The sequence below is a fragment of the Somniosus microcephalus genome, chromosome 8 (assembly GCF_052327205.1).
Source record: "Somniosus microcephalus isolate GS21.2 chromosome 8, FLI_Smic_1.0, whole genome shotgun sequence".
Lineage (NCBI taxonomy): Eukaryota > Metazoa > Chordata > Chondrichthyes > Squaliformes > Somniosidae > Somniosus > Somniosus microcephalus.
In genome coordinates, this window is record NC_140994.1 from 15,288,792 (window position 1) to 15,315,474 (window position 26,683).

The 26,683-nt window shown below is 43.0% G+C and overlaps 1 protein-coding gene across 10 annotated transcripts in view; it reads right to left on the reverse strand.

The window, feature by feature from the left end:
* LOC147113335 (metal transporter CNNM4-like) overlaps window positions 1-26,683 on the reverse strand; it is a 122,688-nt gene that overhangs the window by 16,467 nt on the left and 79,538 nt on the right. For 8 of the 10 annotated variants that reach the window (XM_085994274.1, XM_085994276.1, XM_085994272.1 and 5 more), the window contains 2 exons: window positions 22,363-22,526; window positions 15,852-16,017 (listed from right to left, as the gene is read on the reverse strand). In XM_085994274.1, coding sequence (XP_085850400.1) covers window positions 15,852-16,017; window positions 22,363-22,526 — 330 coding nt within the window. Of the gene's footprint in view, window positions 1-15,391; window positions 16,018-22,362; window positions 22,527-26,683 lie in introns of all 10 variants that reach the window. The other 2 variants (XR_015079178.1, XM_085994277.1) reach the window with 2 other exon arrangements.

The following is a 26,683-nucleotide window of genomic DNA, read 5'->3' on the forward strand; positions in this document are numbered from 1 at the left end:
GGAGAGTTACCTGGACTCTGTGTTCCAGAAAGTAGTCACACCAATTAGATTAACCAATTCAGATGTAGTCCGTGGTCAGGGACAGGAGGGTGTGACTATGAGTGAGGCAGGTACGGGGATCCAGGAGGTAGTGTTGGAGGAGCCGCAGCCCTTGCTCTTGTCCAACAGGTTCGAGGCTCTTGCTCCCTGTGAGGACGGGAACAGGGACTGCAGGGAGGATGAGCAACCTGGCCACAGCACCGTGGAACGGGGGGCCATTCAAGTGGGGGGGAGTAAAAAGAAATGTTGTAGTGGTAGGGGATAGTATCATTAGGGGGATAGATAGGGTTCTTTGCAGCCGAGAGCGAGAGTCCCGAAGGCTGTGTTGCCTGCCCGGTGCCAGGGTTAAGGACATCTCCTCTGGACTGGAGAGAAACTTGGAGTGGGAGGGGGAGGATCCAGTTGTCGTGGTCCATGTTGGTACCAACGACATAGATAGGACAAGGAAAGAGGTTCTGCTGAGGGAGTATGAGCAGCTAGGGGCCAAATTAAAAAACAGAACCACAAAGGTAATAATCTCTGGATTACTACCTGAGCCATGAGCAAATTTGGCTAGGGTAAATAAAAGCAGAGAGTTAAATGCGTGGCTCAAAGACTGGTGTGGGAGAAATGGGTTTTGCTTCCTGGGACACTGGCACCAGTACTGGGACGGGAGAGAGCGGTTCCGTTGGGACGGACTTCACTTGGCCAGTGCTGGGACTAGAATCCTGGCGATTCGAATAACTAGGGCTGTAGAGAGGGCTTTAAACTAATTAGTGGGGGGGGGGGGGGAGGGAGGTTTCAAGAGAGCGAAAAATAAAAATGTCAGCGGAGAAGGCAATAGAGCAAGGTAGCAGTGGGGGAATTAAAAACCAGAGCGTGTCAGGAAGGGACAGATTATATAAAGGTAAAGTAGTAAAGGGGGTAAAAGCAGGAATAAATTGTCACAAAACATATTTAAAAGTTCTTTATCTGAATGCACGCAGCATTCGTAACAAAATAGATGAGTTGACGGTACAAATAACTACACATGGGTATGATCTGGTGGCCATTACAGAAACATGGCTGCAAGGTGACCATGACTGGGAACTAAACATCCAGGGGTATTTGACAATTAGGAAGGACAGACAGGAAGGAAAGGGAGGTGGGGTGGCTATGTTAATAAAGGATGGAATCACTGCAATAGTGAGAAATGATATTGGGTCGAAGGATCAGGATAGTGAAAGTTTGGGTGGAGATAAGGAATAATAAGGGGGAAAAGTCACTAGTGGGCGTAGTCTATAGGCCTCCTAACAGTTGCAACTCTATTGGTTGGAGTATAAATCAGGAAATAGTTGGGGCTTGTAATAAGGGAACAGCTATATTCATGGGGGATTTTAACTTTCATATTGACTGGACAAATCAAATTGGACAGGGCAGCCTTGAGGAAGAGTTCATAGAGTGCATTAGGGACGGGTTCCTTGAGCAGTACGTTACTGAACCAACCAGGGGGCAGGCAATCTTGGATCTGGTCCTGTGTAATGAGACAGGATTAATAAAAAATGTCCCCTTGGAATGAGTGACCATAACATGGTTGAATTCCAAATTCAGTTGGAAGGTGAGAGAGTTGGATCTCAAACCAGCGTACTATGCTTAAATAAAGGAGACTATGAAGGTATGAGAGCAGAGTTGACTAAAGTGGACTGGGAAAATAGATTAAGGTGTAAGACGGTACATGAGCAGTGGTGTACATTCAAGGACATATTTCACAACTTTCAAGAAAAATATATTCCACTGAGGAAAAAGGGCCGTAAAAGAAAAGACAGCCATCCGTGGCTTAATAAAGTAACAAAGGATAGTATCCGACTGAAAACAAGGGCATATAAAGTAGCCAAATCTAGTGGGAGGATAGAAGATTGGGAAGCATTTAAAAGCCAGCAAAGAATAACTAAAAGATTAATTAAGAAAGGGAAGATAGATTATGAAAGTAAACTAGCAAAAAATATAAAAACAGATAGCAAGAGTTTCTAGTTATATAAAAAGAAAAAGGGTGGCTAGTGAATGTTGGTCCCTTAGAGGACGAGACCGGGAAATTAGTAGTGGGGAACATGGAGATGGCAAAAACGCTGAACAAATATTTTGTATCAGTAGAGGACACTAAAAATATCCCAACACTGGACAAACAGGGGGCTATGGGGGGGGAGGAGCTAAACACGATTAAAATCACTAAGGAGATGGTACTCGGTAAGATAATGGGACTTAAGGCGGATAAATCCCCTGGACCTGATGGCTTACATCCTAGGGTCTTGAGAGAAGTAGCGGTAGGAATTGCGGATGCATTGGTGGTAATTCTCCAAAACTCCCTGGATTCAGGAACGGTCCCAGCAGATTGGAAAACTGCTAATATAATGCCCTTATTTAAAAAGGGAGGTAGACAAAAGGCTGGAAACTATAGACCAGTTAGCCTAACATCTGTGGTTGGTAAAATGTTAGAGTCCATTATTAAGGAAGCAGTAACAGGACATTTGGATAAGCATAATTTAATCGGACAGAGTCAGCATGGTTTTATGAAGGGGAAGTCATAGAAACATAGAGATAGGAACAGGAGTAGGCCATTCGGCCCTTCGAGCCTGCTCCGCCATTCAATGAGATCATGGCTGATCTTCGTCTGAGATCATAGCTGATCTTACCAGTTCAGTACCCCGTCCCCGCCTTTTCTCCGTAACCCTTAATCCCCTTAGCCTTCAGAAATATATCCAATTCTCTCTTGAAAATATTTATTGAATTAGCCTTCGCAGCCCTCTGTGGCAGGGAATTCCACAGGCTCACCACTCTTTGAGTGAAGAAATTCTTCCTCATCTCTGTTTTAAATGATTTGCCCGCTATTTTTAGACTGTGGCCCCTGGTTCTGTGCTCCCCGGCCATTGGAAACATTCTCTCTGAATTCAGCCTGTCCAGGCCTGCCATAATTTTATATGTTTCGATGAGATCACCTCTCAATTTTCTAAACTCCAGTGAGTACAAGCCCAAACTATTTAATCTCTCTTCGTAGGTCATTCCCGCCATTCCAGGTATCAGCCTGGTGAATCGCCGTTGCACTCTTTCCATGGCAAGAACATCCTTCCGCAGATGGGGCGACCAAAACTGTACACAATACTCCAGATGCGGTCTCACCAGCACCTTGTACAGCTGTAGTAAGGTATCCCTATTCCTATACTCGAACCCCCTTGATATGAAGGCCAACGTACCATTTGCCTTCTTAATCGCCTGTTGCACCTGCATGCTCTCCTTCAGTGACTGGTGCACAAGAACACCCAGGTCCCTCTGCACTTCCCCATCTCCCAATCTATTGCCGTTTAGATAATAATCTACCCTCCTGTTTTTACCCCCAAAGTGGATAACCTCGCATTTATCCACATTATAGTGCATCTGCCACGTATCCGCCCATTCCCCCAACCTGTCCAAATCGCACTGTAGCCTCCTGACATCCTCATCAGAGCCCACCCCTCCTCCTAGTTTAGTGTCGTCAGCGAATTTGGAAATATTGCATCCAATTCCCTGATCCAGATCATTTATATATATTGTGAACAGCTGGGGTCCCAGGACAGATCCTTGCGGCACCCCGCTGGTCACTGCCTGCCACTCCGAAAACGAGCCGTTTATTCCAACTCTCTGTTTTCTATCCGCCAGCCAGTTCTCTATCCACGTTAATACTTTGCCCCCAATCCCATGAGCCTTAATTTTGCATGATAATCTTTTGTGTGGAACCTTATCGAAGGCTTTCTGGAAGTCAAGGTACACCACATCCACTGGCTCTCCCCCATCTATTTTACCAGTTACTTCCTCAAAAAATTCCAGCAGATTAGTCAAACACGATTTACCCTTTGTAAATCCATGTTGACTCTGTCCGATCCTTTCCCCATTTGTCAAGTGCTCCGCTATTTTATCCTTAATAATGGACTCTAGCATTCTGCCCACAACCGATGTAAGGCTTACTGGTCTATAATTCCCTGCTTGACAAATTTGCTCGAATTCTTTGAGGATGTAACAAACAGGGTGGATAAAGGGGAACCAGTGGATGTGGTGTATTTGGACTTCCAAAAGGCATTTGACAAGGTGCCACACAAAAGATTACTGCACAAGATAAAAAATCACAGGATTGGGGGTAATATACTGGCATGGGTGGAAGATTGGCTATCTAACAGAAAACAGAGAGTTGGGATAAATGGTTCATTCTCGGGTTGGCAATCAGTAACTAGTGGTGTTCCGCAGGGGTCAGTGCTGGGACCCCAACTCTTTACAAGCTATATTAACGATTTGGAGGAGGGGACCAAGTGCAACATATCCAAGTTTGCTGACGATACAAAGATGGGAGGGAAAGCAGTGAGTGAAGTGGACATAAAAAACCTGCAAAAGGACATAGACAGGCTAAGTGAGTGGGCAGAAATTTGGCAGATAATGTTGGAAAGTGTGAGGTTATGCACTTTGGCAGAAAAAAATCAAAGAGCAAGTTATTATCTAAATGGAGAGAAACTGCAAAGTGCTACAGTACAAAGGGATCTGGGGGTCCTAGTGCATGAAACACACAAGGTTAGTATGCAGGTACAGCAGGTGATCAGGAAGGCCAATGGAATCTTGGCTTTTATTGCAAGGGGGATGGAGTATAAAAGGAGGGAAGTCTTGCTTCAGTTATACAGGGTACTGGTGAGGCCACATCTGGAATATTGCGTACAGTTTTGGTTTCCATATTTAAGAAAAGATATACTTGCTCTCGAGGCAGTTCAGAGAAGGTTCACTCGGTTGATTCCGGAGATGAGGGGGTTGACTTATGAGGAAAGGTTCAGTAGGTTGGGCCTCTACTCATTGGAGTTCAGAAGAATGAGAGGTGATCTTATCGAAACATATAAGATTGTGAGGGGGCTTGATCGGGTGGATGCAGGGAGGATGTTTCCACTGATGGGTGAGACTAGAACTAGGGGGCATAATCTTAGAATAAGGGGCTGCCGTTTCAAAACTGAGATTAGGAGAAACTTCTTCACTCAGAGCGTAGTAAATCTATGGAATTTGCTACCTCAGAGAGCTGTGGAAGCTGCGACATTAAATAAATTTAAAACGGAGATGGACAGTTTCCTAGCTGATAAGGGAATTAGGGGTTACGGGGAGAGGGCAGGGAAGTGGACATGAGTCTAGGTTCGGATCAGCCATGCTCCTATTGAATGGTGGAGCAGGCCCGAGGGGCCGTATGGCCTACTCCTGCTCCTACTTCTTATGTTCTTATGTTCTTTGGATGAGAACCCATGATTTCGTCCTATGTCACAGAGCAGAATGTAGTAATTTCAAGTGGAGGCTTTTATCGCAAGTTGAATTAAATGTTCCCAAGATCTGCGCTTACCTCTTTCCCAAACTGGGATGTGCTCTGGACGTTAGCTGCACGCTTTTTACAGTAGCACCCGAGGTAGGAATGAGCTGACTTGAATCAAATAGGTTTAAACCAGGATTAGAAGGTGCAAGGTTTTACTCCAATTAAATATTTAAGCTCACCCAAATAAACAAGCACAGAAATTTTACAACCCCATTTTAGATAGGGATGGATACAGACACAATTCTCAATTTGAACCATGCCTTCTGGGGAAGGGCGGGAGGGGAAACAGGGGAAGGAAAAAAATGAGCGTCAAGTAACAGCTGTATGGCAATGACACCCTCCTTCAGGGAACATTGGTGGATTGGGGGCGGTCTTATAGCAGGATTATCTCATGGCTGATCTCCCAAGATCCAGCATAGTTGAGTGCTGTAGAACATGACCTGTCTCAGTTTTCCCACTCCTCCTCTAGACAATCCATCAGAGACAGGCAAACCCAGATACCCTCGAGGGACTGGCAACGTTTTCACAACACAATACAACATGTCACCATAACCGTCATCCCAAAAATGTTTTGCCATAAAAGTTCTCCATAAGCACAGCATTATTTTAACAAATTTTAAAAAGAAATCAATTCTTTCCCTTGGCCTGGAGTTCAATCTGGGTGCTTCTTTTGGAGGGGCAGTAGGAAAGGATGCAAGTGGGTGAAGAGAAGGTAAAATGATAACTGCTTTAAATGCAACCGCAGCTCAGTTGGTTTTCACAAGATTTCATTCATTGCTACAATACAAATAATTCAGTTGCGTTCACTGTTAAATGTTCTAATTTTTTTTTTTTTTTAATTCAACAGAATTCAACATTTAGAATTCTTCATAGTTATCCAACTTGGGAAGCATGCAATGTCAGAAACAAATAGCATGAAGGGGTTGTCCTCATGCATTTCAACAGTTGTTTCAGATGTCCTGCAAGTAGAAAACAACACAAAGCAGGGGCAACAAAAACAAAAGTAGGCAGGAAGCTTGGGAGAATCCTGGGAAGCAGCGGGAGAAGGGTCTAGTCAAATGCTTTGTAAACAGGTGGTGTAATGTGATCATTCGCATTGCAATAGGTCATCGTAATACTTGGACGAAACGTCATTCTAGCATGACATGCAGCTCATTCGGCTTACCCTTCCAATAGATCAATCATGCTTCATTGAACAAATCAGTGAATTAAAGCAATGGTGACGAATTACGTGGTTTGTATTGGATACAGCATTGCTAACACTTGCCACTTACTCCAGAGTCCTGCAATGTGGGTCACGCTGAAAATGTAAATATTTAGAATTTCCTCCATAAAGAACCGGCATTAAAAAAATAAATTCTGCATTTCTGGGACTCATGAGTAAATCAGTGTGGTGGCACAAAATTTACGTCAAAAGTAAAATTTTACTGTCATAAAATACAGCAACTGGTTTTATAGATCCCAGTGTTCCAATAAAATAACAGATAGAAAGGCAGTTTGTCAAAGAAAATAGCAGCATCGTTTCCTAATGGCTCAGTGGGTGAATACGTGGCATGATGAGCCACACAGGCCAGGGAGGCCCCCATGTTGATCACCTGCCTGTGCTGGGTCAGCTGATTTGAACCACGGCGGTGGTAGGGATGTTACAGCTGGCCTCAGCGCACCTAGACAACAAGGTAAAAAAATCAGCCAGGTTTCCTACTCCAGCTTAATAGCCAGTAACCGCTGCTAGAAAGTACACACAGTTGAACACCAGGTTGAGACAGAATCGGGCTCAGCAATAATGCCCACCACTGTTTAATAGTGCAGCAGCAGTTACTATCTAGCTGACAAGTTTGTGTGAAGTACTGGAGGGCTCCCAGCATTCATGCAACTGTGTACACAGTCACTACTGTCAGGGAAGGGCAGGAGAAAATTGGGGGGAAAGTGAAAGTAGAATACTGAATGTTTATGCTTAAAAAAAAAATGTTGCTCTGACCGATTTTTAGGTATAAATAGGTTATAAGTGCATGAAGATAAACAAATACAGGAAACTCTATTATCCGGCACCAACGGGACCGGCGTGGTGCCGGTTTATCAAAAAGTCCGGATTACAGAGAGGTATAGTTTAAAAGGTACGAGAGCTCCATACACAGCAACAAATCCAGGCTTCCCTGTTGCTTAGCAACATGTGCAGGAACTCCGGCCACAGACCAAGCGTCCCTGTTGCTTAGCAACAAGTGCACGAACCCCAGTTACACGGCCATAGATCCAGGAACTGCCACTAATATGAAGTAAAACTTACCTGAACCTACTCCTGAATTTTGCCGGTTAACAGAGAGTTTCCTGTAAGTGCAATTAAATGCTGGAGAGGGAAAGGTTTATGATCGATTGCAAAAATTGGTTTGAAATCTCTCAGTGGAAGGAACATACAGAAATCATTACATGTTGACAATAGTGAAGGAGAAGTGCATAACAATGGAGTGTATGAAAGCAGGACATCTTTAAACAAGGTGCAAATAAAACAGGCAGATTAGAGTGACAGCATCCACAAAGCACAAGCCATGCAATTAAAGTTTATCTAGAACAGGTTTGAAACTAGACCCCCCCACCACCCCCCCCCCCCAAAAAAAATGAGCAGCATTAAACAAATGTTGGCAAATGCTGTAATCTACCGCTTTATTCCCAGTTGAACTGCATTTGCGCTGTGCATCCAATTACTGCTTAAAAAATCTCAGTGCTGTCAGAAATTGTTTTGCCTGCAAGGGAAAATTCCTCCAGATAAACATTATATAGTGGCCCCATTTAATATGGGCAATGACAACGGCAGACAGATGCAAGCACCACAAGGGCAGCACGGTGGCATAGTGGTTAGCACTGTTGCCTCACAGCGCCAGGGACCCGGGTTCGAATCCGGCCTCGGGTGACTGTCTGTGTGGAGTTTGCACATTCTCCCCGTGTTTGCGTGGGTTTCCTCCGGGTGCTCCGGTTTCCTCCCACAGTCCAAAGATGTGCGGGTTAGGTTGATTGGCTATGATAAATTGACCCTTAGTGTTAGGGGGATTAAATACGTGGGGTTACGGGGATAAGGTGAGATATGTGTTGGTGTAGGGGTTACGGGGATCGGGTGGGATATGTGTCGGTGCAGGCTCGATGGGCCGAAATGGCCTCTATCTGCACTGTGGGGTTTCTGTGATTCTGTGAAGACATGACACTAAAGCATTTATGCGATGTCCCTGCTGCTCAAAGTGACTTCCTGCGTTTGTTTCACTCTAAAGATTCAGCAGGAATCATGTGTCCACCTGCAGTCGCTACTATCGGTGGGCAGGGCCGGACAGCCTCAACGTATGTCTTTTATTTGCGATAGAAATGTTTTAATTACCTAGTAATTCAAATTAAGCAATTGGAATAAAACAGCGCCGGGGGCATTTTTAATGCAATTCCGATTGGAATTACTGTATCCAGCAATTCAACTTGAGCAACTTCAATTTAACAGGAGTAGACTATATTGACAACTTTTCACCTTTAGAGAGAAAATGTCCCTTTTGTTGGCCTGCAGCACATACATTAAGCAACTATTTTAGAAAAACAAATCCTTGGCATGCAAATCACCGTTTATAAACGGCAATAGATTGGGAAAATGGGAAGAGCAACTAGACCTGGGTGTCCTTGTGCACCAGTCGCTGAAGGTAAGCATGCAGGTGCAGCAGGCGGTTAAGAAGGCAAATGGTATGTTGGCCTTCGTAGCGAGAGGGTTTGAGTACAGTAACAAGGATGTCTTGCTGCAGTTGTACAGGCCCTTGGTGAGACCACACCTTGAGTATTGTGTGCAGTTTTGGTCGCCTTATCTGAGGAAGGATGTTCTTGCCATGGAGAGAGTGCAGCGAAGATTCACCAGACTGATACCTGGGATGGCAGGAATGACGTATGAGGAGAGATTGGGTCGATTAGGCTTATATTCGTTAGAGTTTAGAAGAATGAGAGGGGATCTCATTGAAACTTATAAAATTCTAACAGGACTAGACAGACTAGATGAAGGAAGGATGTTCCCGATGGCGGGGGAGTCCAGAACCAGGGGTCACATTCTAAAGATATGGGGTAAGCCATTTAGGACTGAGATGAGGAGGAATTTCTTCACCCAGAGTGTGGTGAACCTGTGGAATTCTCTACCACACAAAGCAATTGAGGCCAATTCATTAAATATATTCAAGAAGGAGTTAGATATATTTCTTAAGGCTAGAGGGATATGGGGAGAAAGCAGGGACAGGGTACTGAATTTGGATGATCAGCCATGATCTCATTAAATTAGCGGAACAGGCTCAAGGGGCCGAATGGCCTACTCCTATCTTCTATGTTTCTATGAAGCTTGCCATTTTAAAATTAATTTAAACCAGAAAAAGGCCATGGCACTGGAGAAATCTATATTCCTCCCTCTCCTGCCCAAACATCCCCCCAAAAAACACTTCCCATTCCAAAAAAAAGATATTTTGTGGTATTCAGTCCTTCAGATCATTTTTGAAAAAGCTGCAGCACTTCAAAAGCCAGATTAAGCAATATCGAGTTCTGACTAAGTCGAGATGTGTCCTTTGATGTCTGTGCTGAATTACTACCCACCCCCCCCCGCCCGCCCAATCTTTTGACTTAATGTGAACATTAGAACAATATTGTGTTAGTTGCACTGCTTCAAGCTTAACTCTTTAAAAGTGCTGGCTTTTATATACTGTCAGTTCATATCACCATGGATGGTATCAGCCATCACTGGTTCCTCTCTTTCCATTCAAGTGATAAAACTCACAATTTATGTACAGTTGCAAGCTTTATGTAATGCTATTCCCAAAATTTAATAAGCAGGAACATGGGAAACACTGATAAACAATGCATACGGAGATTAGCTCTGATGAATGAAAGCAAAAGCGCATCTTAACCAGGCTGCCAGTAGTTTTACCATGTGTAGCCACCAATACACTGAAACTGGCCACCAAAGATCATGCCAAACTCAATCGAAAGGGGTAGAGTGCAAGGATTGGAAAGTCTTGGGGGGAAAAAATTCAGTATCGCCCCGTTTGGGGCGCCATTATCGGCCGTGCGCAAAGTTTCGCGCCTGGCGCTAATTATCGCCTCCGACAGCAAACTTGGCTTTTATCGCCCCTGGAGGCGATTGGAGCGCTAAATCAGGTGCTTCACACCTGTCTTAAGGCGCAAAGGCCGAGGAGCGAGGCGCTACCTCAGAGCGCTGGCGAAACAAGGAAGGGCAAATCAAAATGAACCTGCAAAGTGCTGCTCAGCACCCAAAACCCCTTCACACAGCGTTGAATCTCTCCAGAAGTCTCTCTCTCTCTGAATGCGTGGTGCAAAAATGTCACCGACAAAAAAAGGCAGGAAGCGGTCGCCTTTAAATAGCGCTCCCCCAGTCCCTTTCTGACAGCATAACGCTCCCCTCAACCTGTCGTTGCTAGCGGCAGGCGGTAAGGGAGGGGGCGCCACTCAATATCCGGTCCAGGGCGTTGCGCGCGCGACTGACGTCACGATGTGCCGGCGCAGGAGATCGTGGCGGTAGTGTTTAGCGCCGCTGCAAAATGTCTAGTTAATTTCACGAGCGGCGCAAACATCGCCGCGCCCAGGCGCTAGTTGCTTTGCGCCCCAATTGGCGCCCTCTTAAGGAGCTAACGGGAGGTGCAAACAACTGAATTTCCCCCCTTGGTCTTCTAATTCTCTTTATTTAGGTCTTTGGAAGTTTCACTGCTCTTCCTGAAACATTTTTCTTTCACTGTTCCTCCATTAATGTTTATTGATGTTTCCTTTCTTTCCCATGATCTACACTTTCAAAACTCCTTCCAATTGTAATTCCTTGCTTCCCAGTTCATCTTTCCTCCCTTTGTTTCAAGGTACTGCCCAAAATCTCTGGTATTCCTTTGCTTCCCATGCCCCTTCCTCATCTCCAAGAACTCACAACTGAAGCCTGCAGGTAAAGATTGTGCCATTACAGCACAGTAGGAAGCCATTCGGACCATTGTGCCTGTACCAGCTCTTTGAAAGAGCTCTCCAATTCGTCCCAATCTCCCGCTCTTTCCCATAGCCCTGCAACTTTTTTTCCTTTTCAAATATATATACACAATTCCCTTTTGAAAGTTACTATTGAATCTGCTTCCACCACCCTTTCAGGCAGTGCATTCCAGATCAGAACAACTCACTGCGTAAAATCTTTTCTCATCTCCCATCTGGTTATTTTGCCAATTATCTTAAATCGGTGTCCTCTGGTTATTGACCCACCCGCCAATGGAAACAGTTTCTCCTTACTCTATCAAAACTCCTCATAATTTTGAACACCTCCATTAAATCTTCCCTTAACCTTCTCTGCTCTAAGGAGAACAACCCCAGCTTCTCTAGTCTCTCCAGAAGTCCCTCATCCCTGGTATAATTCTGGCAAATCTCCTCTGCACCCCCTCCAAGGCCTTTTTGTGTGTGTTCCCTATACTGAAACCCAAGCTTTATTTCCTGGGTACTGAACAGCAGCAAATTGTTTTAAAAAAGCACATGCATATCTTCAATTAAATAAGTTTACTTCCAAGATCCTAACATATAAAATACTGGCCCAGAATTTGCTGGAGCAGGGCATCTCGCAGCATGCACCGTCAGTTAGACTTTTCCTCTCACCCTTCAGCTTGAAAATTTGTTGGGCTGCAAAGTGTGAGATGAGAACGCAATGGGATATCTGGGAACTTGGTGAATGATGGGACCAACAGTCTATCTTCTAACCAATGAGATTTAAGGATCGAGAGAGAACCAGAGGAACGACGGAGAAGGAAATAGTGTGAATTAGAGTCAAATCAGGTACAGAAAGAAATAAAGAGAGGGAAAGAAAGATTGGATTAAGAGAGAAAGGAAAAGTAAGAAAAAAATTTAACTTTAAAAATCTCTAACAACAATTTATTACCTGTAGGAATGAGACTTCACAGTTTCATTTGTTCCCTTTCTGGGCCGGAGAGATTGAGTGGCATTGCAGGAACATAAATCTCCTCATTAAAATGGTCCTTACATTGTTAAGTGCCAGTCCTAACTTTTCTGAGGCAAATTTAATTGATAATTAATGTGCAAATGCAGCAATTTTTGAAACTCACAGGGAAGTTGAGGGGAGTTGACATTTTTCAGTGCAAATCATTCAGCAATTTGAGACGATTCGCAACTCCTCGCCACAAATTGCTGGACAATTTACACACCAATAACGGTATGCGCATTAAACTCGGCATTATTTTGCCAGCAAATTCTGGCCCATTTTCTCTTTCTCTTACGCCCACTCCCATTTTAAAAATGTTTAATTTCCCTTTAGACTTTCTTGGGCCACAGACTATTTCCTGGCTGATAGCTAGGTATTTGTGAAGAGAGCGCCCAGGCCTCTGCCAATCACGTTCTCACTCTTCATATAGGAGGTGCACAGTGACCTCAGGTAACTTACCCACCTCCACCGATTATCACTCCTCGACTCACGCCTCCTCCTCGTCATGGCATTGGTTCAGATTGGAAACTTGCATAGGGTAACACAAATGGACCATTGCCCATCATTCCATGGCACAGCATGCTGGTGCTACAGCATGCTGTCATTGTGCCATCCTACCTACCAAATCCTACAGGAAGTAGATAGGGTAGTAAACCTTTCAAAGTAAATTTAAAGTAAACAAGTTTCTGCCACCCTGCTTAATACTAGTCCCGAGTATATATTTAATCAGAAATAGCCACCTTTAAAGAGATATATCCCTTTTGTTGGTTCTTATACATTTATCTAAAATGAACTAATTTAAAGGGCAAAAGCAAAAAAGAGCAAAAGCTGGAAATCTGAAATAAAAACAGAAAATGCTGGGAAACACTCAGCGGGTCAGGCAGCTTCTATGGAGAGAGAAACGGTTAATGTTTCAGGTCGATGACCTTTCATCAGAACTGGGACTTAACTTCAAGGGCATGGAGCACCTTGCTTTCGTATTGTGAGCTTACAGCAGCACTACCAGTCGCTTATAATCACATCACACAAGAGCAATAACTTAGTTTGCTTAAAATATCGACCCTATAGGGGCTCCAGAGTTTAGTAGAGGGATGTTTATTCTCGATAACATGTTTATTCTCACTTGTGCCATCATATAGAGACACCAAGCAGAGATAAGACACTTCCCCACAGGCAGGAATAAAGTATGAAGGAGCCAGGGACGCTTCTATGCACCGATGAGTGGACAATCAGTGTACTGCAATGACTGGGGAGGGGGCAGGTCACACGGTCCTCTCACCTGGTAACGGAGAGGCGGGAAATGGAAGGGTAAAAATGTTCCGAGAGTCTATTTTCACCACAGTGTCAGCCAACAAGCTGGAGGCAGGGCGGGACTTACAGCAAAGTCTATTTAAAAAAGAGTCTCCGCGAATTGCAGCAGACAGAATTCACGTGCGAAAAATCAATCCCAGTCACTAACGCCACTTACGGTCTCCAGGCGCGATTGACGGGGGAATTACCCAACCATCTCCATTCTGGCCGGGAATAATGGTGTCACTATATGCAGCCAAAAATGTTAGCTTGTTACTAGATACAAGCCGTTTTTCTTAAAAATGCATCAAAACCCAAGATCAAGTAAATTTAGGCAAGAATAACAATAGCAAGGTGGAAATCAATAATAAGAACGCACAAGAAATATTTCAAAATTGAATTGGAATATTTAAAAAGAATTAAAACAAGGGAAATGTTCATTGTTTTAGATGACAATGTAGTTCAAGTGAAGGGGATACTCTTCCTTAAAATTAAATAATTGCCATTACATAATGGCTATGTTCATTGAGAACATAATGTCACATCACATTGACCCTTTTTTACATGAAGTTGTTATACAGATGTAAGTTTGCAGTTGAGACAAGCTTGGGGCTTTAATGGCTAATTCACATCACTATAACACAATAGGAGAGGGTAGTTACTAGCCAAAACACTTAAAGATCAAGGAATAAGTCAACATACTTAATTCTGAAAATTAGCTGAAAAACTAAGCAATAAAAGTCATCAGTCAAAAACAGCTGCCTGTGTTTACATGGTATTGAAAACTGTTCGCTAAAATAAACTATGACAAATTTTGTTTGACACAGACATCAGTCGATCAATAGAATTATCTGTTGTGTATGCAGCACTTATTGGGAAATTCCAGATTTAGTTAACATGCTGTAATTTATTCCCCAAAAGCTGAAGATAAATTCATTTATCCAGTTTTTTCAACTAATTTCAAACTAATCATAGAAAATCTCTATTATTGACTTCATGTAAATAGGGACATTGAAGTTCTTTACCCCAATGCTATTTAATCTGACTTAATTTATGCTCATCTGAAAGAATGAAATACCATCCTTAACATTAGCCTGGGACATCACTTCAATATATGGCATAATTAACGATGGAGTCGGCAATAAATCCAACAAAAGTGCACAAAGCATTATAGAATCAAGCAATAGAAAATATGTAAAATGCCAATTCTCAACAAATGTCACAATTGAAGTAAACTGATAATCATTCAGTATGTTTAAAAAATATATACTTTTGAGGTCCTTACTGCAACCACAAAGTCTGGCAACCTCATCAGTTTTGCAAAACAAAAAATATGGAATAATTGTTGAATTCCAGTAACACAGTGTCAACTAATCACATAGCTTATCACAAGACAATACATTTTAGTGAACAGATTAAGGAACAATCCATTGGTGGAGAGAGTAGGCATCAATGCACATCTTTAGAACCACCCCAGCTTCCAAAAGTTGGCATTGTAGTTAAAATGGAATCACTATCTGTCCACTAATAGTTATAATGAACAGTCCCATATGTTTTATGCTGCACTGGAGGGAGGGGAATCTTAAGCAGATTAAATTAGCTCTCAGCACCTTCCCCTTTTACAACAGAAAACTCTCGGCAACAGTTCATTACCTTGTTTGTTAATGGCTTTAAACACAATGTGCAGAAATAGTTTTAAAAAAGCATGCAGTTAGGCCAAGTTAGAAATGGCAAAAAATAAACTAATGACAAAGAAAAAAATACACAACCTTTGTGGTGCATTGCAATGCAGCATTCCAAGTGTTTTTGCAATCAGCATTCTTCACAGTCAAATACGGTTCATCAGCCTTTAATGCTCCGTGTGAGGCCGTAGACATTGTAAACATATGCAAGAAGAGTCAGTGCAGGGTTTAAGGTACAGTGGACAATAATGAGGGCAAACAACCAAGGTTACATGGTCATGGATATGAAGTTTAAAAGTACATATTAAATACCGCAGCAGCAGCAGCCATAAATCGAGGTGCAAATGAACAAGCTTGCTTCAGTTAATGCAGTGTGTTAGCTGGTCTTAAATCTCCATTTTTCCTTTATAAATTAAAAAAAAAAGCCAGAATGTTTGCCGCTGAAGTCTGTTAATGCACCGATACATCCAAGCTGATGCACTTTTAAGGACTCAGGACATCCAAGTAAGTTATACTGAATTCTCATCAAGGATACTCAGTGACTTACGAATCACATGGTTCTTCACATTCAACAAGTTAGTGGTTTCGGTGGACGTGCTAGTGGCTGGGTCTTTACTTGTCGATTCTGTTGTCGGCATTTCGACTTCAGGGGTCTGGGGAGAAATGTCCATTCGGGTTGCTGCTACTGCATTTACGTACTGCGTCCTCGTGATCTGAGCAGAAAGAAAGCCATGCAATTTTATAACACATTTGGTATGCAGGTCCTCTGAGAAATATGGTGGAGACAGGAGGGAAGCCTGAACAATTCTCAATTTTGTGAGTTAAATATCATCTATTTTTGTCTGCAAACCTCACCTAGCGTTTTTATAAATTACTCCCCATCCCAGTTTTATCCCAATTGCTCACCACCTCTCTCAAAGCACTGACTTATGTTGGGGTACAGATCAACACATGGCCACGCTCTGGAAGCTCACCCAAGTGGCTATTATACAGTACATGTGTAAGCCTGGTTGACAAGCTACTCAACATTGTATGGGGGAGGGGAAGGGACATCAGAGCCGAGCCTGACAATCTTGCCCTCACCTGAAGTCCATACACGTATACTTTGCAGCAGAAGTTAGCAGGCAACCATCAGTGGATGTCTGACCTTCTGCCCTCTTAGCCCAGGACATCAACCTGGTCTTTGTCATCTTCCACTGATTTATTGCTCGTCACTTCAATGCAAACCACTGGGTATGTTCAACTGACCTCTGAATTCTTTAGTTTCTGAGGAAAGTCAGTTTTCAACCAGTGTTGGCATCAAACAATCCTAGGTCAGGTGAGTTGCAGCATCCTGTGTCTAGCCACAACGTCAGAACAGTAACGGTATTCGAGACTGGCATTGTGAAGAAGTGTTTGGCAAAACTTGAAAACAAGAGACACCAGTCATGTGTGCACCCATCACACACAAGTGATGCAAATGATGGGTTTCAAAGCAATTTGCATCATTCCAGTATCTTTATACGAAAAAATGATTTACCAAACACTTTGTAAATTTGTCTTGGGTGGTTGCGCAAAGCAAGTGAACCTCTCTGGCCACAGGGGATGTGCCAGAGGACTGGAGAACCGCTAATGTAGTTCCATTATTCAAGAAGGGGAGTAGGGAAAAACCAGGGAACTACAGGCCAGTGAGCCTAACATCAGTGGTGGGAAAATTATTGGAAAAAATTCTGAGGGACAAAATCAGTCTCCACTTGGAGAGGCAAGGATTAATCAGGGATAGTCAACATGGCTTTGTCAAGGGAAGATCATGTCTGACTAATTTGATTGAATTTTTTGAGGGGGTGACGAGGTGTGTGGATGAGGGTAACGCAGTGGATGTGGTATACATGGATTTCAGTAAGGCCTTCGATAAAGTCCCGCACAGGAGACTGGTCAAGAAGGTAAGAGCCCATGGAATCCAGGGTGCCTTGGCACGTTGGATACAAAACTGGCTTAGTGGCAGAAGGCAGAGGGTGATGGTCGAAGGTTGTTTTTATGACTGGAAGCCTGTGGCCAGTGGGGTACCACAGGGATCGGTGCTGGGTCCCTTGCTATTTGTGGTCTATATTAATGACTTGGATATGAATGTAAAAGGTATGATCAGTAAGTTCGCGGATGATACAAAAATTGGTAGGGTGGTAAATAGCGAGGAGGGTAGTCTCAGTCTGCAGGACGATATCGATGGGTTGGTCAGATGGGCGGAACAGTGGCAAATGGAATTTAACCCGGAAAAGTGCGAGGTGATGCACTTTGGGGGGACTAACAAGGCAAGGGAATACACAATGAATGGTAAGACCCTAGGCAAGACGGAGGGTCAGAGGGATCTGGGTGTGCAAGTACACAGATCCCTGAAGGCGGCAGAACAGGTGGATAAGGTGGTAAAAAAGGCATATGGGATACTTGCCTTCATTAGCCGAGGCATAGAATATAAGAGCAAGGAGGTTATGATGGAGCTGTATAAAACACTGGTTAGGCCACAGCTGGAATACTGTGTGCAGTTCTGGTCGCCACACTACAGGAAGGATGTGATAGCTTTGGCGAAGGTGCAGAGGAGATTCACCAGGATGCTACCAGGGCTGGAACGCTTCAGCTATGAAGACAGACTGGGCAGATTGGGTTTGTTTTCCTTGGAGCAGAGGAGGCTGAGGGGGGACATGATTGAGGTGTACAAAATTATGAGGGGCATAGATAGGATGGATACTAAGGAGCTTTTTCCCTTAGTAGAAGGGTCAATAACTAGGGGGCACAGATTCAAGGTAAAGGGCGGGAGGTTTAGAGGGGATTTGAGAAAGAACTTTTTCACCCAGAGGGTGGTTGGAGTCTGGAACTCACTGCCCGGAAGGGTTGTGGAGGCTGGAACCCTCACAACATTCAAGACGCATTTGGATGAGCACTTGAAATGCCATAGCATACAAGGCTACGGACCAAATGCTGGAATATGGGATTAGATTAGACAGGGCGTGATGGCCGGCGTGGACATGATGGGCCGAAGCGCCTCTATCCGTGCTGTATAACTCTATGACTCTATGAATCAGCAGCCCTTTTTGCACTCCCGCTCGATTCTTGTTTCCACTGACCTATACCCCAGTGTCCCTTAAAGGTTCTTTGTTTAAATATGTGCAAGCTATTTGAGAAATCCTAGATAGCTAAAATCTCAAAAACATCCACAGCTAAAGCGCTCTGTAACTGTGCACGGATAGGTAGCTGAATTAGGTCATTTGAGGAGACAGAGTAGTGCTGACACTAGTGTTTATTTTAAATCAAGTACATAATGAAGCTACCAACATAAAACTGATCATATTGGTTTCCTGGTCAACAGAATTGATAAACAACAATTAGCATAATTTGCAAATCTGCAAACCAACTCGTCTGAATTTCCTGCCATTTGATATAGCTATGGCAAATGTCTGCTATGAAACTTTTTTCAGGATCACAAAAATAAATAAAGGTAAGAGGTGTTATTTGGCCTTTCTATCTCATTCTCCCACAGAAACCTCTGGTAATCCATCACTGCATTTAACTGCCTCTTGAGTGATTCCAGAGTATTTGCATCTATCCCTCTACCCTGAATATCATACTCAGTCAAGAAGTGTTTCCTATCAACAGTCCTGAATTTGCTGTTTACGAGTTCTCCCTATGTAACCTGGCACTACAGTTGTGGTTTAACTTGAAATACCATCGAGGATTTATTTTTCCTATTTCACTTAGTACATTATAGACATCTGTAACATCCTCGCTCATTCACCTGCTTTCAAGAACCAAGTTATGAATAAAGTTTAAAAAAGAGTAGAGTTTCCGCTTTGGGCGGAATCGGAGATCTGGGTGCACATTGCGCCCAAAGTCGTGCTAGTTTTGGGAAGTGTTCTCCCCCACCACCACCCAGTTTTTGCTCAAGCTCATTTGCATAGCGTCAATTCTAAAATGGGTAGCTTTTTAAGAACATAATTTACAAAAAACATATTTTTGCTTCAAAAGTATTCCTTGATATATTTAAGAGTGGTAACTTGGTGCAGTTTGATTAATACAGCTGAAAATGGGTTTATCACAAAAAATAAGCATTTTTAATCAGTGTCTCGTCCACCACGTGAGTAACCTGATTTTAAATAACCGATAGTGACTGAAAACTATGCAGAACCATTTGCTAGTTATATTGGTGTAGAGCAATCAGGTTTTTTTTAAATTAAAAAAAAATATTCAAAAGCTTTTAAAACGTGCCTATATTTAACGTGTCCTCACACCCAAAAGAACCAGCTTAATTTAGGCCTGCAAACAGGTGCAATTAGCGGAAACTCGCATTGGTGATTCATTCGATCTGGGCCTCGGCCAGTTTTCGGCATGGGGCCGGCTTCCAGCGCGATGTTTATTAAACTGGAGCAAAGGTTGCAGAAACTCAATTTGTGCTGGACGTAATTTGCACTTGAAATTCCGCAATCCTTTGCGCTGGTTTGTCCTATTTCGGGTGAATTGCGCTGGAAAAAAAACCAGCGCAACCTATTGCCGATCCTTCATCGTCGCTGGGTCAAAATCCTGGAACTCCCTACCCGGGCAGCACGGTGGCATAGTGGTTAGCACTGTTGCCTCACAGCGCCAAGGACCCGGGTTCAAATCCGGCCTCGGGTGACTGTCTGTGTGGAGTTTGCACATTCTCCCCGTGTTTGCGTGGGTTTCCTCCGGGTGCTCCGGTTTCCTCCCACAGTCCAAAGATGTGCGGGTTAGGTTGATTGGCCATGATAAAAATTGGCCCTTAGTGTTAGGGGGGATTAAATACGTGGGGTTATGGGGTTACAGGGATAGGGCTTGGGTGGGATGGCTGTCGGTGTAGGGACCGGGTGCTAGGGTTTGGATGATCAGCCATGATCTCGTTGAATGGCGGAGCAGGCTCGAAGGGCCGAATGGCCGACTCCTGCTCCTATCTTCTACGTTTCTATGTTTCTAACAGCACTGTGGGAAGCACCTTCACCACACAGACTGCAGCGGTTCAAGGCGGCGGCTCACCACCACCTTCTCAAGGATAATTACGGATGGGCAATAAATGCTGGCCTTGCCAGCGACACCCACATCCCGTGAATGAATGAATCAATAATAAAAACTCCAGGCCAGGCTCTCCAACCTTCAAAGGAGGATCCGTCATCCAAACAGGAATACAAGATAGGCAGTCACTGATGAATTTTAATAATTAAACAGCGAATAAACCGCCTTATGCCATCACACAGTCTACTTTGTAAAGGAAAGCATGCAATTTCCAATGTGTTCCAATGCAGCAATACTTTAAAGCGGAAATTATGCGATTAACCATGAAAAGCAAAGTTCAAGCAGCTGATCAATGTCATCTTCACCTCAAAAGTCATTACTGCCAGAAGATTTATTCCAGTTTTCTTTTTTTTTGCCAGTGTGGGAATCCTGGTTGGTGGCAATGTACAGCAGGCTACCATTCGTAAGTAACAAGACTTTGAAAAACAGTGGTATCAGATCTATTTAATAAATTATGCAAGGCAAAATTTGTAGATTTTGTATTTCACCACCTGCAACACGATCCTATCACCAAACTCAGCTTCCCCTCCCCCTCATAATCTCCTCTGTTCCAACACAGCTTAATGCAAGCTCAAGAACAATACTGCATCTTTCTCTTCAGCACCCTGCAATCCTCTGGTCTGAACACTGATGTCAGTAACTTCAGACTGGAGCCACAGTCTCATTTTTAAATCTGTTTTAATTTCATACCTAAGCCCTGGATTTTCCATCACTCCCAATTTCCTCAGGCCTCACTTCCTCAGCAGTTCCCACATTCCTCATTTCTTTTAATGATTTTATTTCTTCAATGCCTCTGTCTATTACTTGATCTGCGACATCATTTCACTGATGCTTCCTCTTTCTTCGATTGTATCATTCACCCTTTTCTTTTTGCTCATATTAATATGCCTATCCATATTTTTTCAGTTTTAAAGAAGAGTATGAACCTGAAATTTATGTAGACTATCTGCTCTCTCCTCAGATGCTGATTGGCCTGTTGTGGTTTTCCAGTTTTTTCTGTTTTTGTTACTGAAGAAATACTAGCAGGCCTTTATTCAAACTTCATGTAACAGCCGTAGCGCCAAAAATTTGATGGCTACATTAAGGTTAGTCAAAAGAATGGCCAGATTTTACAGGGCCGGTGACGGCGTACGCACGTCACAAGTCCTCAGAACGGCCCCGCAAGTTCCAGGTTTCCACATGCACCGCGCGTGCATGAAAACCAGGAACATGTGATCTGTCAAGTTTCTCCTTGACAGATCGTCCGCGTGCGCCCCAAAAACACTTTCGCTGGCGCAGAGTTGGGCTATTTGCCCAACTACTGCCCAACAAATGCCCACAAAACCCCTATGCCTGGTAAAAGCAAGCGTAAGGCCTGCTTCTACCAGCGTAAGGGTTAAAATAAATGTTAAATTAAATTTTTTTAAATGATTAAAACATACAAAAATATTTTTAATTAGTTCATGTAAATTTTGGGGCAGAATAAAATATTATTTTTCAAAAAATTAAATTTTTATTTTAAATGCTTAATCAAAGAGAATTTTAAATTAATTTTTTATTAGAATGGCGTTTTATTTGGGGATTTCTCATAAGCTTATGGGGATTCCATTCGCAAATGGAATCCCCTTAAGCTTATGAGGAATCCCCCTTTCTAATTGGTTGGCCTGTGTCCTGGGATCCATGGGCTTTTACGCAGGCGTACGCCTGGAGGCCCAGGACCCGAAGATTCCGAAGCTCTGGAGACACCAGCTACTTTTGGATTTTTTTTTCCGGTTCGGAGGGGTATTCTTCTGGTACGCCTCTGACCGTAATTTCAGGGCCAATGATTTAGATTTGCACAATTGCCTCAAGCTCACCATCCCATGTATAGGGATGCACTGGCCAGAGGGTTGCCATGGCGAACACAATTATGGCAATATACAGTTTTGTCACTATGCATTATTAAATATGATCAGCTTCCAGCCACACAGTGATACAGTTGAAACAACATACTTTTCCAGGATCGTAACACAGAAGGACGTTTTTACCTTCACAAACTGGAGGTCAGTTAATAGCCGTACAGAGTAGTCTGGAAGATAGCTAGAGCTACTCGGGTTTAGCTGGTGGGCACTACCCCCAAATTCAATCTGTTCTGATCGATTTACTGATTCTGACCTCTGTAATCCGTTGCTGCGAGATGGCGATCGGATGACTGGATAATACATAAAAATTGAAGACAAATAAAATGATACCCTTCAGTTGTTATCTTGCAAATAGTTTTACGTAAATGCTAGTGCAAAAACGTTAAAAGATTGGTAAGCTTCTGATAAAACAAAGTAGCTGAATTTTATCAACAAAGCAAGCTATCAGCTGAAACAGCTGATGATCCAAAGTGCTACGATAACCATTACACTTCGAAAATGGTTCCAAGGCTGGCTGCTGTTGTAAGCACCATTTCAACATTAAAAACCAGTCTGCTGAGACTCTTCACAGCGTTTCTCACTACTATGCGACCTAGTTATCATATAATTTTTTTTGACGTGAACTCATCGGTTACTGAAAAGTTTGTTTGCACTGTGGTTGAGCAACGGTTAACAGCACCATCTATTGGTCAGTAACACTTACAATTTCTCATGACCAGAAACTTTTAAGGGGCCAATTTTCCTGTGATTTCTGCCCAGGGAACGTTTATTCCTCGGGCGCAAAACACAGGAAATAGGGGCAGAAACCCACGATGTCGGAACCACAATAGTCACAAGCTAGGGTTAGTAATTTAAATGAGATGAAAGGCAATGTTCCCGACCCGTCTACCTCACTTTGTTCAAAGTTGGCCAGTGGGGTGCCCAGAAGAAGTGGGCCTTATGCCCAGCTCCTCTTTGACTGGAGGATCAGAAAGGGGCGGGTAGATACCACCAGGACCCAAACAATTTCTGTAGGGGGCACCTGGCTAGGGATTGGTGCGGGAAGCCTTCCGGCTACTATTGTTGGACAGCAGCCAGAAGGCTCTGACCACGAGTCACTGTTGCTGCTCCTGCAGGCCTCAGAACTGCAGCAACAGCAGACTTTCCTCCCCCACTTGCAGGCACCAAGCCTTGCCGGGGGAGCAGGCCTGCAAATGCAGAGGCTCAGGTCAGGCCAGGCACATCACACTACGCCTGACTAGTGCCCAGGTGTAGAGCCCATGGGGAAATTCACCCCTGAATCTCCAACCAGTCATCAGCAAATGTTAAATTTCTACCAAAGTGCACTTGGGGAAAAAAAAAAGAGATAAATACATCAAGACCAAAGAAGACTGGCTTGACCATACTCCATTTTCTCTTGGCTTTCTAGACATTCAATCGGCAAATCTGACATACAAGGTGCCCAATACAAACACTGTGCTGCTTTATAAACCACACCCAATCAATGAAATCCAAGCTGGCTTCCTATGGAAAAACAAATTGCTTTTTAACCACCACAACTCTGAACCCAGTCAGTAAAATGGCTCAATAGGTTCAAACTTGATCCTTTTCTTTCTGGCATCAGTGCTCACATCCATGGAATAAAATCTTCTCCCTCTAACAGTAGTGAAGGACCCTTGTGAATGGAATTTTGTAACAGCTTGTGGGCAAAATCTAACTCAAAAGGCTCCAATGACGGCTGGAGCAGGAAACAGATAAATAAATAAATATCCCTCCTTCTCTTCACTCATCAATGGCAGGGTCTGTCTGAATCCCTTAGCCTCTGCACCTCCCTCTCCTCCTTTAAGACCTCCCATAAAAGTTACTCCTTTGAACCTAGCTTTTGGTCACCCCTCCTGATCTCTCCTTTGGCTTAGTGTTAGCATTTACTCATGTCTCTGTGACGTGCCCTGGGATATCTTCCTGCATTAAAGGCACTATATAAATGCAAGCCTTTGTCGCTGTTGCTTTTCTGAGAATGGCATTAAGGTGCATTGTTGAGGACAGTGTAGGAGTGGTTTTACTCTGCATTATGCGCAACATCTGAACTGGAAGTGCTTGATGCTGCCTTGGACTATAAATACAGTAAGCAAAGTATTCTGTAGTCTTGCATCAACATCCTTCACCTTAGTGACACAAACTACACAAACAAACACTGATAACTGCTAACCACCTCTCAAGCACCACTTCCCACCATTAGAAATAAATGTTTGGGTGGTCAATAGTGGTACTTCTTGCAAATGCTGTGTAACTTTTATTTAAATATACTGACAAAACAAATATACAGACAGCCCAACTTTTGTTGCAATTAAACATGCCATCACCTTTTAAATAATCCATTTTTTTTTGTCAGCCAGGTATCGGACGTTAGTGGATTCCCATTATTAGGTTTTAAAATCTCCAAATCGAGCTACTGAGAAATCTGTATGTGTAGAATTTCTGTTTGCCTGCTGCATAGTGCACACTTTCCCTTCATAGGGACAGACCCCACTAACTTAAGTTCAGATAGCTTAGGTACAGGTTGGCAGAGCTGAAGCTTTGGGATTCCTAAATGTGTGCAGGGATATTGCTGGCATTTAGTCAGCTGAAACCGTGCAGCCTTTTTATTACAGAGGAGTGATGAGCATCCCACTGCTTGACTAGCTAGGGACAGCCGTCAGCTTACAGGGTTGTTTGGAGCAGAGTGGGAAGAGATCCTGGCCCCGGTGGCAGGTCTACCCCTCCATGTTCCACCAGTGAACCAATCTAGCCAGTCAATCATCAACAGTGCCTGGATACCGCAGACATTACTGGTTTGGGTATTGGATTATCAAGTCTGTCAGAGAAAGTTGGCTTTGTTACAAACTCTATTGTGAGGCACATCGTCTTAGAGCCACTTGTACCCCAAAGAATCCTGGTTGCAAGGGAATCTATGGATATGATGACTATTAATTGCAAGTAGTATTAATATTGTGTCATATGTTGCCAAATACATTATCAGAGAAATGATCGGTTGTTTCAGGTTGGACCCTTTGTCAGATGACTTGAAATGTTAACTTAACATTGTCGTTCAGACACTAACTGACCGATTGTGCCTCTGCATTATTTTCTGCTCTTATGTTGGATTTTCAGCACTAACTCTTCTTTCTATTACTGTTTTCTATTTTCTAAAGTATTTACATTACACTTCAAAGGTACTTCATTAGCTGCAAAGCTCTTTGGGGTGTCCTATGGTCATGAAAGGCACTATATAAATGCAAGTCTTTCTTCTTTCTTTTACTTACAAACATCTTAAACGTTTTTCTCATAAGCTTTTTAAAGTAAACTGCATAGTTTTTCTCTCCTATAACAAACATGTTCAGTATCATACAATGACATAAAATGGGTACGGTCATATCCAGAAAACATTCACAGATGGCTTCATTCTTAAAGCGGTATTTTTTTTTGAAGCTCTTCTAGGACAAATTGCTAGTGGTGGCTTCATATGGAAGCAAACATCCTTGACAGTGAAAGTACTTCACTGCTTGGATGAAGCCTGAAATTAAACAATCTACATACAGCAATGTTCTGGGGCCGAACTTCCCTAATAAGGACTCCTGACTCATCATTAACCAATTACTTTACAAAATTAAACAAAATGAGTTTGAGCAATCTCAATTCAGTTTCTAATGGGCATCATCCCACATGACAAAATTGCTCTTAACCTTTCACTAAATCTCATGCAAAAAGCTCACCAGAGAAACAGAAAGTGCCACACTGGTGCAACAGGGGATGTTCTTACGAGGTTGGGGTAAGAGATATCGAAGCATACGGTCTCGTACCAGCAGGTTTCGAAACAACTTCTACCCCCAGGCCATAAGACTCATGAACGAATAATTTATTATTTATTACTGTTGTCTTATTTATTATTACTGTATTTCTATTAGTATTTTTATCATTGCTATGCCATATTTATTCCAATGTTGGGAGGACTTGTAAAAATCAACATTTCATTGTGCACTACATATGTCTGCTGCATATATGACAAATAAAATTGAATTGAATTGAATATAGAGGGAACTTTACTTTGCATCTAACTGCACTGTGTCTGACCTGACTTGAGCACAGTGCTTCAGCCAATGCTAGCTCTTCAACAGGAGCACTGTTTAATACTCTCAAAATAGGTTTAAGATGAAGAAAGCCCTTCAGCCCATTTGATATTGTCCTTCTAGAATACCAACCCTACTGTCTTTCCGTTATGGCACCTAGCAGTTTTTTTTACTGAGAGGGCACTAAAAATGGAAGGTGCTCCATTCCCCAGCATTAACATTTCTTAATTTTGAACAAAGTTCACACAACCGCACGGAGATACTAAAAATACATTTGAATACACATGACAAATTCTTGATTGGTAAGTTATGGGGTTCAACCAAATAAATAAATGGCTAACAGAAGCTTATGTAAAGAAAGT